The 16,275-nt window shown below is 40.6% G+C and overlaps 1 protein-coding gene and 1 non-coding gene across 2 annotated transcripts; one reads left to right on the top strand and one right to left on the bottom strand.

Annotated features, from left to right (window-relative positions):
- Nucleotides 1-6,562: 6,562 nt before the first annotated feature.
- On the bottom strand, nucleotides 6,563-6,635 carry trnak-cuu. The gene has a single exon. It is a non-coding gene; the product is annotated as a tRNA-Lys (tRNA).
- Nucleotides 6,636-6,708: 73 nt separating this feature from the next.
- psmc1 (proteasome 26S subunit, ATPase 1) lies at nucleotides 6,709-14,149 on the top strand. Its single transcript, XM_023347193.1, has 11 exons — nucleotides 6,709-6,758; nucleotides 7,265-7,318; nucleotides 7,831-7,927; nucleotides 8,966-9,090; nucleotides 9,177-9,362; nucleotides 9,445-9,573; nucleotides 9,811-9,907; nucleotides 10,851-11,040; nucleotides 11,644-11,795; nucleotides 12,270-12,424; nucleotides 13,809-14,149. The coding sequence occupies exons 1-11, from the start codon at nucleotides 6,756-6,758 to the stop codon at nucleotides 13,941-13,943; spliced, it is 1,323 nt and encodes a 440-aa protein (XP_023202961.1). The 5' UTR covers nucleotides 6,709-6,755; the 3' UTR covers nucleotides 13,944-14,149.
- The last annotated feature ends 2,126 nt before the right edge of the window (nucleotides 14,150-16,275 follow it).

The raw sequence follows: 16,275 nt of genomic DNA on the forward strand, positions 1-16,275 counted from the left end.
ATCCAAACTCAACATCCTAAGCAATAATAATCAAACTAAAATCAACTAAAATCACAATAAGAAACTAAAATCATAGCTAAATGTTCTGTACCATATCAGCCTCAGGAGATGATTGAAGATGAAGAGACGGTTCTGACGGGTCTGCAGTTCCTCTCCTGATCCATTCTGTCCAGCACACTATGCCACGACGGACCCATTTTTTTTTTTTGCCTTTCGATGTCCACGGTATCCATCCTCTCTGAAATTGTTCAGCTCATAATGCGCGTCCTTTCACTCACGTCTGTATTTTTGAAAGCGTTTTTGCTTCTAAGAACATGGAATCCGTTAGTGGACGTTTTAAAAAGACGCGGGCTGATAGCAGCTCACCGCGGCTGTGCAGTGTTCGTCTCTAGGCAACCGTGACGTTCAGCGACGGCGCGCGGCGTTCTGGGGTCCTTTTAGCTCCCGCCACGAGAATGTAGCTGACCTTAATATTCCCTGTGTTTTATTTTGGTCATTATTATTAAACATAGTGTTGGTGTGTGTATTATAGGCGTGTCTATCGGACAGTTATGTAACGGTTCAATACGGGACGCACATTTAACGGCCAAATATGGGACAACTCCGTGATTGCGACGGCATGAGACAGAGTTGCGACAGTTTCTAGCCCTACAACAGGGCTAACCCTAAAGGTACACAAGCCCCGCCTCCTCCCCGCCCGCTCTCGAACCGTACCGTCTACTTTCCTCCCCCCCACGCGCGCTCTTACGGTACTCTACCCACCTCGCTCTGACTGTAGCAGCGGATGACTAAAAGCTTCCGGTATTCTAAAATCCAAAACTTAGCAGCACTCTTACGGCCATAATTATCCACTCCAGTGAGTTGTGTTGAAGTTCTATTTAAGAAATGCGTCCAGTTTTGACACGTTCTGACAACGTGGCTCTCCGTTGGTGAGAAAAAGTTTTGTAAACTCCGTTAGGCATGCGGGCGCACAGAGCCTGACTCCGAGTTGACCCGTCAGAAATATTCCAGAAAGAATACAGGCATGTCAAAATGAGCTCAAACCGCTCTCTGGATATTATTGGCTCAGGAAAAGCCATTTCAAAACATTATTGGTTGAATGCGGTGTCAATCAAAAGGGGGAAGCTCTAGGCTGCCATATAAAAGCGTCATAATGGACACTGGCAGAGTTGAAAGAGGAGAAAAATCAATGGGAAATCTAAAATGAACTAACTATACTAAATTTCCCTCAGAATTACATATGGCTGTAATTCATTTACAGCCAAATGTAAAGCCTGTGTTGGTTTTCTTGGAGGTTTTCTACCGCTTCCCTGAAAGCCTTTTTAATGGACTGATCGTCTTCCATCGAGGCTAAAGTCGGTTTTCCATTGTTGTCAGTACATTTCTCTCTATTATCGGCGTCCCTGCCTGCAGGAGAAGGAGGATGTTCTTTGCCTTGTTGCACACCTTCAGCAGGTCCTTGAAGATGGCCTTTCCCTGGTGTGTAATCTTGTCAAGGCTAATGGTGAGGACTCTGGGTTTGGTTTCAGACCAGAGTTTCTCAAAGAGTCGGTCACAGATAGCATTATATTCCTCTAGAGGTAGTATTTGTGTCCTGACTTATCAATAATCTTCTTGATCACATCTCTGACCAGGCTTCTCACGGCCATTTTTCTCATCTCTACCTCTTCAGACTGGCCTTCCTCTGGTTTGCTGATGGACTCTGTTTCTGGTTCGTTTTCCAGCAGATTTTCAGTCAACAAGATCACCGGATGAAAGAAGGCTTCCATGGATGAGATTTCAACCAACTTTGGCTTCCCTTCTATTTCCTGTGAATCTTTGGTTGACTGAGTCTCTGGTACAGAGTTCTCCACATCTGCAACATCAAGAGGAACGAACGGCTCAGTAGGTGAGATTTTATCAACCTTAGGCTCTTTGTGTAACTCTGCGGTTGCCTGGACTTCTAGAGGAATAATGGCTGCCATGGCCGTAGTTCTGTTGTTGTCTTTGGCCGGCCGAGCCTCTGCTACACATCCTTTAATGTCCGAAAGGTTGTCGACATCTTCCACCTGGATGCTCAGCGTGTACTTGTTTTCAGCCAGAGAGGTTTTTGGTTGCTCCTGGATGATCATTGGAGCCACCTTCGATGAATGTTTACCAGTGAAATTTCTTGATCTTCCCCATCAGACCTTTAATCTTAGATTTCGGCTCACAAGTTTTACCGTCGGCTGGTTTCTTGAATTCCTCACCAGATGCGCGCAATCTATCCGAAAGGTCCTGCATGACCAAATTGGTTTCATCAACCATATGTCTGATTATTGACATACAAGGTGCTTGCTCAACATGATCTCTTGGAGCACCTGAGTCCAAGCTGTGATTGACTCTAGCCAGCAGATATTGCACAATGAGCCTGTTTAAATTCTGTGTGTGCTCGGTACTGATGTCTTCGTCGATCTCCAGGACTTTAGCGAAGGTTTCGGGAACTTTGTTGCCCACGCCCGCCTTCAAGTCCTTCATAGTGCAGCTTTCCTTGTGGAGACTATGCAGAATGTTGCATGTAAACAGCTCCAAGATGTCTCCAAAAGGCTCACGCAGAGCACAGGTGGTGCTGGTGTGACCGGTGGACTTCTGCGTTGTGTGTTGATAGGATAAACCACAAAAACACCGAGTCTGGGTTTGGAGGCTCTCCGTTTATTCAGCCTGTCAATCGGGAGATATTAGCATTAGCACGTAGCATGTGCTCCAGTTCTCCAACCCGATCTCTTCCCAGTGGAACGAGTAACAAAAGGGCGCGCTAATATACCTGTCAATCGGGAGATATTAGCATTAGCACGTAGCATGTGCTCCAGTTCTCCAACCCAATCTATACAAAACAATAATGTTAGCATGCATCAAATCCTACAAATGCACAATAGCAACTCGAATGGAAATATTAAAACACCTAACATTAATACAGAAGGAAAAAAATAAACATTTGGACAATATAAATGAAAGGATTACAATAGATTTTAAAACTTGCCTCTTCCCAGTGGAACGAGTAACAAAAGGGAAGAGGAAATGAACAACTTAACATTTATAATGATGCTGGAGGACCCCAAACAAAAGAAGAAGAAAGTAGGGCGGAGCTGGAGGACCAAACCCCTCATAGCAGACACAGAGGAACACAAAGACAGACATGTATAAGAGGACAAATAAATTAAAGAAAACATTTTGTGAAAATATACAACTAACAATATAGACCCAGTTACACTGGGTTCTGGGTTTCCATCTGCTAGTCCCAACCACTCCTTCGGCGTGATGTTTCTGAAAAACAGGTCGACCGCAGCCATCAGGGCTTCCACGGTGACGGTCTGGGTCTCTACGGATGGCAAACTCTGTCTACTTGGCATGATTATTCCTCAGGTTTGAAGTTAAGATTTAGGTTTTCTGCTACAACAACCGGCTCTGCGAGGAACGAGTGCGAAGTGACGTTTAGGGAAAGAGAACGAGCAAATAAAGACCCTGAGCCTGCTGGCGGCTCACGAGGAGCCCAAAGCCCCAGTTGGTCTGGACTCTAACCCGAGCTGGCAGCATATATATGTATATGTTGTATATTTGGTTTGAGCTCTGGGTCAGATTTGTTTTATCGTTCCCAAAGATGGATGACAAACGTCTCCTAAAGCATCATAGGAATAATAATTCCTAAGTGCTTGAACAAAACAACTTTCTTAGTTCCTCAAAATGCCACCAAAAACTGTAAAAGAGTTTATGTTTGCATCTGTCTGCTCTTCATTTCGTGGTTTATTTTGGTGACATTTCATTAGGTTCCCTGTGTAACTAGAGCAATCGATGAAAGTAATGGCAGCCATTTGAGGTGCAAAAACTCCTCTATCCCGCCACACAACACCTTTTGTCCAAGTGCTTCAGGTTTATTTATACGATCTGAAAACCTGCACAATCTATTTGTCACAACTATATATATACAGTGTATATATATATATATATATATATATATATATATATATATATATATATATATATATATATATATATATGTTTGTTTTTTTTCCAGTGGCCTCGCTCTGATTGCAGAAAACCACAGAAGACCCCGATGGTTGTTAAAGTGTCAGTGGAGTCGCTGACCGCAAAAAAATGGAAAATGACTTGTTGACACTTGAAAGAGCTGGCGGCACAGTTGTCTTCATCGGTCAAGATGCTGAAGTGACTTGGACTGGACCATTTTCCAGCCGCCGTCGTTTTGCTTTTCCAGCTGAGACTTGAGCTGAAGTGCTTCTGATTACCAAAGAGCGAAAGCAGATCGTCGGACATTTAATAAAAATAAATACCTCAAATCTATCCAAGTATTTTAATATACATTGTGATTGGATATATGGCATCATTAACTTATTGTCTTAATATCTCTCTCTGAGGGGGAGGGGCATGTTGTGTCAGAAACGTTTAAGAGCCTTGTTGTTCCGGTCAAAAAAAGAATTCAGTTCTCACTACAGCCTGTTAGGGGGCGATAATGCCTGGCTTATATGCAGTGTTTGTATAAAAAAAAAGGAGAAGAAGAAATGAGTTAACAAAAAGGAATAAAGTGATTTTGCACCATAATCTCTTCTTCTCATGAACCTAGTTTTTTTTTTTTCTTTCTGTTGCTGATGATGTTCTGATCCTTCCATGTGAATGTCATGTAAGTAGTTTTTTTTTTTATTTATGATTTGTGTAGTTATTTCTATGTTTTGGTGGATTGTTACTACAATATATAACTTTGAGAATCAGTAAAATAAACAAGAACTGGGTGCACAACAGAAGGCTTTCTGTTTTCTTGGTCTTTGTCTATAATTAGTAGAAAACTTGATAAATATATAAAACTAAGCTAACTCACAAGTACATTTTCAGCAAGATATAATAGTTTGATGTAAGTGGAAAAATTCCTTAATATTGATGAAAACGTACTAGTTCCATAGGCAGATCATTTCATTTATGCCAAGAAATGTTCCCATGTTTTAAATGAAATAATCTGCCAGTGGAACTAGAACTTTTCCATCAACATTAAGGAATTATTGACTCTAAACAAACTCCTGTATCTTGCTAAAAAGTTACTTATGAGTTAGTTTTGAATTATTTCAGGTGAACTAGGATGAAACTAGACAAAAATAAGACTTCGTGGGTTGTTTTTTCAGTCTTCTGTCAACAACAGTGGAGGAAGAATTGAAAAGGCGAAGGTCGATTCTTTGTTAAAAGTTGCCAAATGTTTGTGGCACCACTTTTCACAAACATCTGACATCTGTTTGTAGTTGTTTTGTTTTTTTAAAGCTACGTGTCTAATGAAAAATGTAAAAAAATTCTGATAACATCCATTTTTAAACAACCTAAAATTTCAACCGTACGCTTGTGCTGTGTCACATTTGCTCTGTTCCTCAATTGGCACAAAATCGTTCCTAATATTTGGACGCCCCTGTCCTTAAGCCTTCTTTGCTGCAGCTGAATCTCTGCACTCGAAATGTGTTCTTTCTCAGGAGCAGCAATTTCCAACACGACATGATGCCCTGAGTGAAAGCCGTTATACACTTGTCTGTGGAATCAACGGAGGCGTAAGACAAGACGACAAAGATTTCAAGGACAATGCTGAGCACCTGTCTTTACGGACCGCAGTCGCAAGCTGTCAATGTGAATCCCTGTCGTTTTTATTCAAGTCCAAACTTTTTCGCAAACTTTTCTCTTCCTGCAAGCACAGAAAATTTGATACATTTTTCAGCGTTGACACCAGGGCACAAACGCCCCGAAATAATTTTAATTCTGAAAGATCCCCTTTTCACTACGGAGACAAACTCTTTCACACGGAATAGCTCAAAAAATATTCTTAACAGGGAGTCAGAGAAGCAGTGCCTACACAGATAATAATAGCTTTGAACCAGTGCCTGTGTGCTGCTAGCTCCAGTTTGTGTGCAATGAGCATGTCATGTGCTAATGCATGTATGCATGTGGGACAGCGGAGACTCGGACTGGCATACAAAGACTCTTTTGTTGAGGCTCCATTCTGAGACACGGCAGCACCAAGAGAGTCACTGATAGCAGGGCTGCATCCAATATGCAGGGCTGAAACACACACACACGCCCACACACACACACACACACACACACACACACACACACACACACACACACACACACACACACCCCAATAGGGGACACACTTGTCAATACCTTGAAGTTTTCCTCGTTTTTGTCAATTCTCTACAGAAAATGCATTACAGCGAGTTGCAAAAGACTTTCATGCCCCTTTAATCTTTTCCACATTTTAACTTGCACCCAGAGTGAACAGAATTAAGCATACTTAGTACAATCCTGACATTTATGTTTGAAATATGGTTTTACATGATCTTATATGATACTCTAGGTTTCTGGGACGCTGGATTTGGAGTTTATTATCTGTAAGCCATAATCATCAAAATGTCAAGAAATAATCTCAAATCTTTTTTAGACAAACCTGTCTTACTGGGTTTGAAAGAGTTCTTGTATTATTATTATTACCTACGGTACTATTATTTTATCAAGCTAACAACATTCACAACATAATAAGAAATTTAAAAAATGCAGTCGCCCAACGTGGGGCTCGAACCCACGACCCTGAGATTAAGAGTCTCATGCTCTACCGACTGAGCTAGCCGGGCTTGCGGTGCTGATACACACACTGTTTCAATACACACGTGGGCTGACAGGACGGGCGCCTTTTTTGTGTGCCCTGTGTTGTTGCCGTATGCCGTGACGTCACATTCAGTCGACAAGCAACCATGGTAAGTGAGCAAGCAATTTTTGCCACGGATAATTAATATATCAGTTGTGGTCTAAAACCTACTTTTGTGACTATGGCTTCACTTTTAGCGTCACAGTTTACACCGCGTAGTCGATATTTATGGCTGCGTATTTTATTTGTGAAGCGGCTAGCTATTTTAAAGGCAGCAAACGATCATTTAGCCTAAAGCTAGCAGCATTAGCTTCTTTTTAGCTACCAGGGTTTGTGTTTCTCTTTTTCATGTACTAAGTTATTAATTTTTAAACTACACTTATAATCTGTTGTTCTACTTTTATTAAATTTTCTGTTTTCGTTGATGTTTCTTTAATAGTTTTACCATTTTTATAGTTTGCATTTACAAGTCAGTGTCGCTTCTGACTTGGCAGGTTGCAGATAGCAACGAGCTAGCTTTCTCAAGGAAAACAATGCTTTTAGAAAAATAACACATTCATGGCAATTCATTCTGAATTTAATTACTGCTTTACTGAATCTTGTTTATTTTCCTAGGGTCAAAGCCAGAGTGGAGGTCACGGTCCGGGAGGAGGCAAGAAGGATGACAAGGTGACTTTTTGCTACCAGTTGTGGTAGATATTACTATTTGGTGCACATATCAAAACTGTTATAACAGCTGAAAATCGCGCACATTGCGGTGTTGGCTTTATTTAATCGCCAGTTTAACACAACAGTTGTGCTCCGAAAATGAGCTTCAGAATCGTAATACATGTGGACAGCGTGTTGAGATGCCAAGTCCTGGTTCTGAACTTGCTTCAGCACAAGAACAATAACAGAAAATTATAGAGTAGACTCTCGTCATTGGTCGATTAATCGACCACAGTAAAAATGATTCCACTTCCATTCAGTAGGAAAACACACAACATAAAAAATGATTTAGCAAAATTTTATATGCAGAAGATTTAATTAAACAATCAATATAGTAAATCTACAAACAATAAACTGCTTATGTATCTTTGTTTTTTTTTGTGAAGCGTGATCACTTAAGTACTTCATTACTACATTCTGTTGCCAAGTCTTTAACGTTTTTTTATTTTGCTGTCATTCATTTCTATTAAAAGGATAAGAAGAAGAAGTATGAACCTCCAATTCCAACCAGAGTGGGGAAGAAGAAGAAGAAGACAAAGGGTCCCGATGCCGCTAGCAAACTTCCACTTGGTAAAGAAGTGAAAACGCACTGTTATCTGGCAACATGTCCGTTTTTGGCATTATGTACAAAAACCTGGCTGTATGCAGCATTACAATGGAACGAGTCCGAACTAAAATCCAAACTGTCCATCCATATAAAGTAGGAGTAAACCATTAAGTCAATATCTGGGTGATCTATTCTGTCGATTATTGTGACGATTAATCAATTAATTGGATTTTTTTAAAAATTGGTACGTTCTTCAAATTTTTATACAGTATTAGAAATGCATAAAAATACAAATACACAAATAATTTCATTGCTTTTTAAAATAAGAAAATAAGCATTTTATTGCATAAAATGCAACAACAGCATTCATTTACTGAGTGCTTGATCATTTGTAGCAAAAAAACAGCTAAGAAAGACTTCTAATGTCAAAACGTTCAGCCCTCTCCGCCTGACTTAACATCAATGCAGAGCAGGGATGATCTGTTGATTCATTTTTGTATTAGCTGATTAATAATTGGATAGAAGAACGTGCTTAATAGGATTAAAAAAATTTTTACACAGTTTGGACCAGGTAATGCTAAAAATAAGCCATTTGCTAAGGTCTAGGTAAAACATTTACAGACGAAGAAGAGTTTTTTTTTTTCTATTTCTTTAAATGTAAAATGTATTTATTTTGTACAGTTTTGACTTAATTGCTGACCGGAACATGTTGTTCTGTCAGCAGTTGGTTATGTCTTTTTGTCTTTCTACTCCATTTAACAATTAATCGCTAACAATTGATTCATTATGATTACAATTTTGGCTTAAATACTGCTCTAAATGTGTTGTCCTTTCAACAGTTAGTCTTTTTTGAGTCTACGAACACCAGTTAACAATTAATCAATATCTAAATTAGTAGATGATTGTTTTGACAATCGATTAATCACGATTAATCTCCAGTTAACAAGTAATTTATCATCAAATCAGTTTGCAATTAATTTGACAATCGATTCATCACGATTAATCGGATGAATTGTTTCAGCCCAGTTTATTTCACACAAAGCGGTCTGCCTGTGTTCCAGTCACACCTCACACTCAGTGCCGCTTGAAGCTGCTGAAGCAGGAACGGATCAAAGACTACCTGCTGATGGAGGAGGAGTTCATCAGGAACCAGGAGCAGATGAAGCCTCTAGAAGAGAAACAGGAGGTCAGCCTTCGTTCCGACGCTCGCCTCTTGTCTCGTCTCTCTGGCGATCACGTGTGTGAGTGTTTGCTCCCTTCCTGCTTTAACAGGAGGAAAGGTCAAAGGTGGACGACCTGCGAGGAACCCCCATGTCGGTAGGCACCCTGGAAGAAATCATAGACGACAACCACGCCATTGTTTCCACGTCGGTGGGATCGGAGCACTACGTCAGCATCCTGTCCTTCGTGGATAAGGATCTGCTGGAGCCAGGCTGCTCCGTTCTGCTCAACCACAAGGTGAGGTGTGGGCAAAGCCTCAGCTGGTGTGTATCTATGTTTGTTCCACGGTAAAGTAGACGCTAGTTGTGTGTGCCTGCAGGTTCATGCTGTGATCGGGGTGCTAATGGACGACACCGACCCCTTGGTGACGGTGATGAAAGTGGAAAAAGCTCCCCAAGAAACCTACGCTGATATAGGAGGACTGGACAATCAGATCCAGGAGATTAAGGTTCAGCTTGGCACACAGTCAAACGAACGTCTTAAATACACAAAGTTATTTTTTTGTCGTGTCTTTTTAAGCTAGGCTCCTACTGCGCTTAAGCAGAAAAGGAACAAATTTGAATTGAGTTTGTAGCATTTACCTTAGCCCGACATTACAAAAGGGAAAACTTTTTGAATCTCTCTCTTGTTGTATGAAATATACTCTATGAATAAAGCTGTCTTGACTTTGACTGTTTGCTGTTAGGAGTCTGTGGAGCTGCCGCTCACACACCCTGAATACTACGAGGAGATGGGCATCAAGCCTCCCAAAGGTGTCATCCTGTACGGACCTCCCGGCACAGGTCTGTTCATTTTAACATTCTTTGTTGTTTTTGGCGCAAGGAACCAACACAAAATAATTGAAAGAACCTGGGTTGATATTTTTTATCTTAATACCAACCCAGTTTTTCAGTACAACCCTGTAAAACAAAGTCTAAGTGAGGGTTTTGTGATTTAAGCTAACTTTTATTAACTCTGTAATCAGTCGATACGGACTTAAAGTTTTATCACAATATTATGTGATATAGTTGTGATAACGATTAAAGTAGCACTAAAAACCATTTATTATTTTATGTTTAAGGTCACAGCCTCACAAACACAAATTTACCACAGCAGTCACACAAACAAGTGTGATTTGTATCAATACAGTGACTGCGTTCAATCATATTTTCAAATCTATTGGTATTGACTGACAATTTTATTGAACAAACGCTGGGATAAGTGGTAAAAATAGAAATTGTGACGAAACTGACAGTTTGGGGATTTTTTTTTAAAACAATGTAATTTGAATTTAATGGAAAAACAATGAATCAAAATTCTTAACATGATGATAAATTTATCACATTAAATGTTAAACGATACGATAAACGGGTGTGCCATGCTCTTTCCTTTCTCAGAGCCGTTCTGGGTGAGATGTTCACAGCTTGTGATGCGTTATGCTGTGTGCCTTGGTCGCCATGACGCTGATTAATTTAGCCAAGTTGATTTGTAGAGCACATGTCATCAACAAGGCCCTTTACACCATAAAAACACAACACAGTAACTGCGTCAACAAGCAATAAACTTTACATTTTGTCAAATGCTTTCAGCAAATATATTGATCAATGTTCCAGTAGTTATTAATCAAAGGGAACTCAGTGTTTCGACTGTTTTGCAGTTTTCTGGAAGTTTGTCCCAGATCAGAGGAGCGTACATCACACTATTGGAGTCAGGATTTGTTTTAAACCTCCGTCCTGCCGTTCCCAGGTAAAACGCTCCTCGCCAAGGCCGTGGCCAACCAGACGTCGGCCACCTTCCTGCGTGTGGTCGGCTCGGAGCTGATCCAGAAGTACCTTGGAGACGGACCCAAGCTCGTGCGGGAGCTGTTCCGGGTGGCGGAGGAGCACGCGCCGTCCATCGTCTTCATCGACGAGATCGACGCCATCGGCACTAAGAGGTACGCGGAGGTCTGCTGAGCGCTGACTCAGACCGAGAGCGGTAATGAATCACCTGCGCTGATGTCAAGGTGCTGGATTGGTGTCACAACGTACCGTCTCTAAATAATCTCTGTGTTTGTGTCCAATTCTCAACAAGACGAAGTGATGCAGAGCGGAAGCGTTGTTCTTTTTATTGTCTTGTTGAAGATATGTTTATGCCAAATTCAACATTTGCTAAAAACATTTGAGTATCCTGGTCAAAATCTCTGTTTCCTGGATCATTTATAATATAAAAACCTGCCTTGCAGCATTTCTGACATTATAGGCTAAAGTTATATTGTTTTTGATACTGAGGAAGAATTTTAAATAAGCTTGCACTTGTATCTTGAAATTCATATATATATATATATATATATATAGATTCATATATTAATTTTCACAACTGGTATCTAGAAATATTTTTTAAGAGTGGAAGAAACAAAGCAAGCAGAAGGCAGAGCTGGAAGTGTCTGAATATTCATGATTTTATGAGTTTTGTACCAAATAATTCAGGCATCAGCTTCAAACCGAACCACGCCTGGTACGCCAGATATTTGTAAAACATATTTTCTGTCTTTTTCAAGGTACGACTCCAACTCGGGTGGCGAAAGGGAGATCCAGAGGACCATGCTGGAGCTGCTCAACCAGCTGGACGGCTTCGACTCGCGGGGCGACGTGAAAGTGATCATGGCCACCAACCGGATAGAAACGCTGGACCCGGCCCTCATCAGACCCGGTCAGCACACCGTCTGATTGGCTCAGAGGCTGCCCGGCTCTGGCTCTCATATCTGCAGTACTGTAAATCTGTCTGGCACTCAGGAAATGGCTCCATCCTGCTGAGTCATGGCAGGGAGGGGGAAATTGAAATGTCAAGTCTTTTTTTCTTCTGCTTTTCCCTTTCTCTGCTTTGAGATGTGAATTTATAATGCATGTTCCCTTAAGGCAGCGCTCCTTTAAACAAAGATTGTCACGTGCACCAGGAATTACATTCACTTGACATTATCAACAGCTCTCTTTAAGAGAGGGAGGTAGTTTTTCTTTCTTTTTCCGCAATCTAGTCACAAAGAGCAAAATCCTGCAGATTAAATAGCAACCCCTTTAATCTTGTTTATTTCTTAGATATTCCCCAAAAGACTCAACGCTAGTAAATGCACCGTGTGCGTAAAGATGTTATTAATCCGTTTTTGTTTCCTGTTTCTCCCACACGCAGGGCGAATCGACAGAAAGATCGAGTTTCCTCTGCCGGATGAGAAGACCAAAAGGAGAATCTTCCAGATCCACACCAGCAGAATGACGGTGGCAGACGACGTCACCCTGGACGACCTCATTTTGGCCAAAGACGACCTATCAGGAGCAGACATTAAGGTGAGACGTCCTCAAGAAACAGGAACCAGACACGTCTGATTTCCTGTCACAATAACCTATTTTGCTGGATGATAAATTGTCCTAGAAACTATTGCGATAAATGAGAATATGGTCATTTTGAGACCATTTTCATCTAATATAATAATAAGAATGGCACATTAATGTGAGTGCACCCTCTCAAAGATCAAAAAACACATAAATTTCTAAAAAATACGTTCAACACTGGAGCTGGAAAACATTTTAAGTACCCCAAATAAATAAAGAAAAACTGCAATTATTAAAATGGATTGCGAAGTCTCTGTAACCGAAATTGCGTCTCAAACGTTTTAAATCATTGAGATTAGACAGGAAAAACAGGCAAAAGTGGCAGGTAGGACTTTTGCCAAACAAAAACAAAAAAAACAGTGCAAACTAATTACTTAGTACTGAATAATTTAATTTCCCTTCAGGATCAATAAAGGACATTTGAAGCAAATCAAATGTTTTGCAGCATTTTTCAAAATTTCAGCAATATGAAACGGGAGCATATGTCCCGGATGGAAATAATCCAGTTTGTTCTAATTTATCGTGCGATTAACTGACTTATTGCTTATAAACTTATAAACTAGGCGGAACTGTCAGCATGTACTGCACCATAGCTGCACTTCTTCAAATTAAAATTTAGCATCTACATGGACCTCCACACAAAATTGAAAAAGTCCAATGTAGAAAACCTTTCTTTCTACGTTATTTACCAGATTGAAAGTTATGTACTTTCAGTCTGGTAATCTGCAGGGATTTTTCAGCCGGAATGTGTTTGGTTCTGTATTTCCTGCTCTTCCTGGCGGGTTTCTGCTTACCGCTGCAGTCACTTATTGATTAGATATCCCAACCTCATCCAAACGTAGGGCGGGGAGCAAAGGCAAAGTTGCTCAAACGGAAAATTCTAAGGCTGGCTTTGTAATTAATTGATGCCAGCAGTTAATTAGGTGAAGTGAACTTTCCATTCAATAGCATCTCTCCGCTGGAGCTCAGGTCGCTGCTGTGGCTTTGCTGCCATCTCTTGGCACATGTTGGAATTACAACAAATAAAACCGAAACATTTAGGAATTTATGTGTGCTTCATACAGCTTTACTGAACAGGTCAGTAGTGTTTTTGTTTCAACATTTCAGCAGGTTTTTGCACAGCTGAGCCTGCTTGAACACGCTAAGCTAACCATTGTTCCTGTTGTGGTAGTTCATTGGAAAATATAGAACCCCCCGCGCACACACACATCCGGCTATGTTTCTGCATTCTGTTTCACATCTTTGCTGCCTAAAAAAAAAAAAAACAACAACAACAACAAAAAAAATCACAAGACAAGTCTGACACTTTTCCTCTCCTGTTTCCTCGTTTCTCCTCCAGGCCATCTGCACAGAGGCAGGCCTCATGGCGCTGCGTGAGCGCCGCATGAAAGTCACCAACGAAGACTTCAAAAAGTCCAAGGAGAACGTCCTGTACAAGAAGCAGGAGGGCACACCGGAGGGCCTTTACCTTTAACGCTCCCACCTTTATTTGTTGTTTTTGTCCCTTTATACCCCCCCCCGGCCCTTTTGTCATTTATTAGCGAGTGGAAGAGTGGCAGCAGCTGACTCGGCTCGTCAGCGAAAAGCTTTGATACGTCTTGTGCACGTCTTGCTCCATCCCCTCTTCCCTGTTACCGTTATGTGTTGAAACAGTTAATAAAAGTGATGAATAGAACCAGGCGTGGGGTGTTTAGTCATCACTTTTTAACAGCTTCGGTCGCAGGGCAACTTCAACCATCTGCTGACGTTTACGTCCTGCATATGGAGGATTGCATCATTTTCATACATTCAGTTTTGTAGAAAGTAGTAACTGTAGCCACTTCCTTTGAACTGTTTAACATTTTGTCACGTTATAACCACAGATAAAACGAATGCGACGTGTTTTATTGGACTCGTTTAACCCAAAGAAGTGGTGCCCGTTTGCGTTTCTGTTGCAATTGTGCGCGAAACTTTGTCGATGTTCCCCTAATTTTGGAAAAAACACAATTTCACGCGTGAATAAGCTCATTCACGCAATAAGTTGTTAAAATCCAGTGGCAACAACTGGTTGCTGATCCTGTGATTCGTGTCATGCCAAAAAAAAATATTGTTTTCATCGCAGTTTTGCAAAATTTGTGGCCAATTTCAATATGGCCACAAAAAACACCTCATCCCATTTTTTTTAAATTGGCATGTTTCCAATTGGCACATTTATTTTTGAAATATCAAATTGCTGTAATTGTACGGTGATTCAAAACGCTGCAACATACATCAGCTTACCAATGGGATTAGAGATAGAAATTAACCATTTGGTTATAAGGCTACTATGAAATGTCCCATTATAAAAAAAAACAAAGAAAATGTTGAAACAATCAACAACAAATAAATTAATGGCCGCTGTAGAATAAAAAGGAAATTTTTCGTTGACATGCGGTGTGTTTTCTGTCGTAGTTTTGCAAAAAAAACGCCTCATGCTAGCGCAAACATTTATTGATAAACATGAGATCTAAAAAAAAAAAAAAAGGTCCGTTTCCAATAAGTGAATTTCTTTTTGTAATTCCAATTTGCTGAGTTTTATGGTCAATGGAAATGTAGCTACTGAGTCATTTCTGGAATATTTCATATCACAGCCATAAACTCAATGATCGCATGTAATTTAAAAACTCGAATCCACCATTTCATCTAGTGGTTACCTACAAGAGCTGCATTATGTATGTCAAAGCATTAACACTCAGATGTTTACAAAGGGCTGCTTCAAAGAAAAAAAAAAAAACGCAAAGATTTTGTGCATGTTTCCATTTATGCGCGCAATTACAAGCAAGTAGGCGGATGCATAACATCAGTAAATCCAGCCAAGCTGCTGTTGCTGCAGTCTTGACATGCGGACAGCGGCGGCGTTGATTTAATTCCCCCTGATGTGGAACCATGTGGAACTCAGTGCTCAGCAGAAAGTGGCCCCATGCAGCAAGCGTCGGGCCAAGGCGCAGGGCCGGCCTTGAGCCCTTGCTGCTGCACTGCAGGACCCTCATCCAAAAATGATCAGGCATTTCAAATGCAGCACATTCAGGACAAAAAAATAATAATAATTCAAGCACCCGTTAGGGGTAGCATGTTGTAACCCAGCAGCTGCAACAGCTTTGTTGGAAGATGGGGTTTGGTTCCAACGAGGCGTCTGTCCTGCTGGCTCAAGGCAAATTTTGGGACTTTTATAAATCACAACAAGTTCGTCCTCGATTACTTCCTAAATGCCTTTTATTTGAATTAGTTAGAATAAACAAAATGTTGATTATTTGCCTCACTAATTCTCCACACCAGACTTAATTTTTTTTTTTTTTTTTTTGAAAGTCTCATCAAGGGAGCCAAGATCCAGTTCAGACCTTTCTAGACGTCCTTGGTTTTAAGGAAGGAGAATATAAACCAAGATGTGGTCATATCGAATATGTGATGGTTACTAACGGATCCGTGCTTCCAAATCTGTACGGCAGCAAATAAACGAAGGAAAACGGAATCATTTCAGCAAAAAGTTCTGATTAGTTTTCAGCAAATTAGCAGAAAAAAAAAAAAGTCTTAACCTGAGTTAGCAGGCCTGATAGCAAGCTAGCAAACTGCTACATATCAGTAGCTGTTTGTTTTTTTTAAATAACATTTTTAAAAAACTGAAAACTGTGACATGCTTTTGCATTAACCCCTCTTTCCTCAGATAGCCCTAAATAAAGTCCTTCAGAAGTGGATTCCTTGTGAGGAACTGAATCATAGCCAAAGTGACATGTCAAACATCAAGATCGACGCATTTCTGTGTGTTAGAATGGCCTAGATGTAAAAATTAA

The sequence above is a fragment of the Xiphophorus maculatus genome, chromosome 15 (genome assembly GCF_002775205.1).
Source record: "Xiphophorus maculatus strain JP 163 A chromosome 15, X_maculatus-5.0-male, whole genome shotgun sequence".
Classification (NCBI taxonomy): domain Eukaryota; kingdom Metazoa; phylum Chordata; class Actinopteri; order Cyprinodontiformes; family Poeciliidae; genus Xiphophorus; species Xiphophorus maculatus.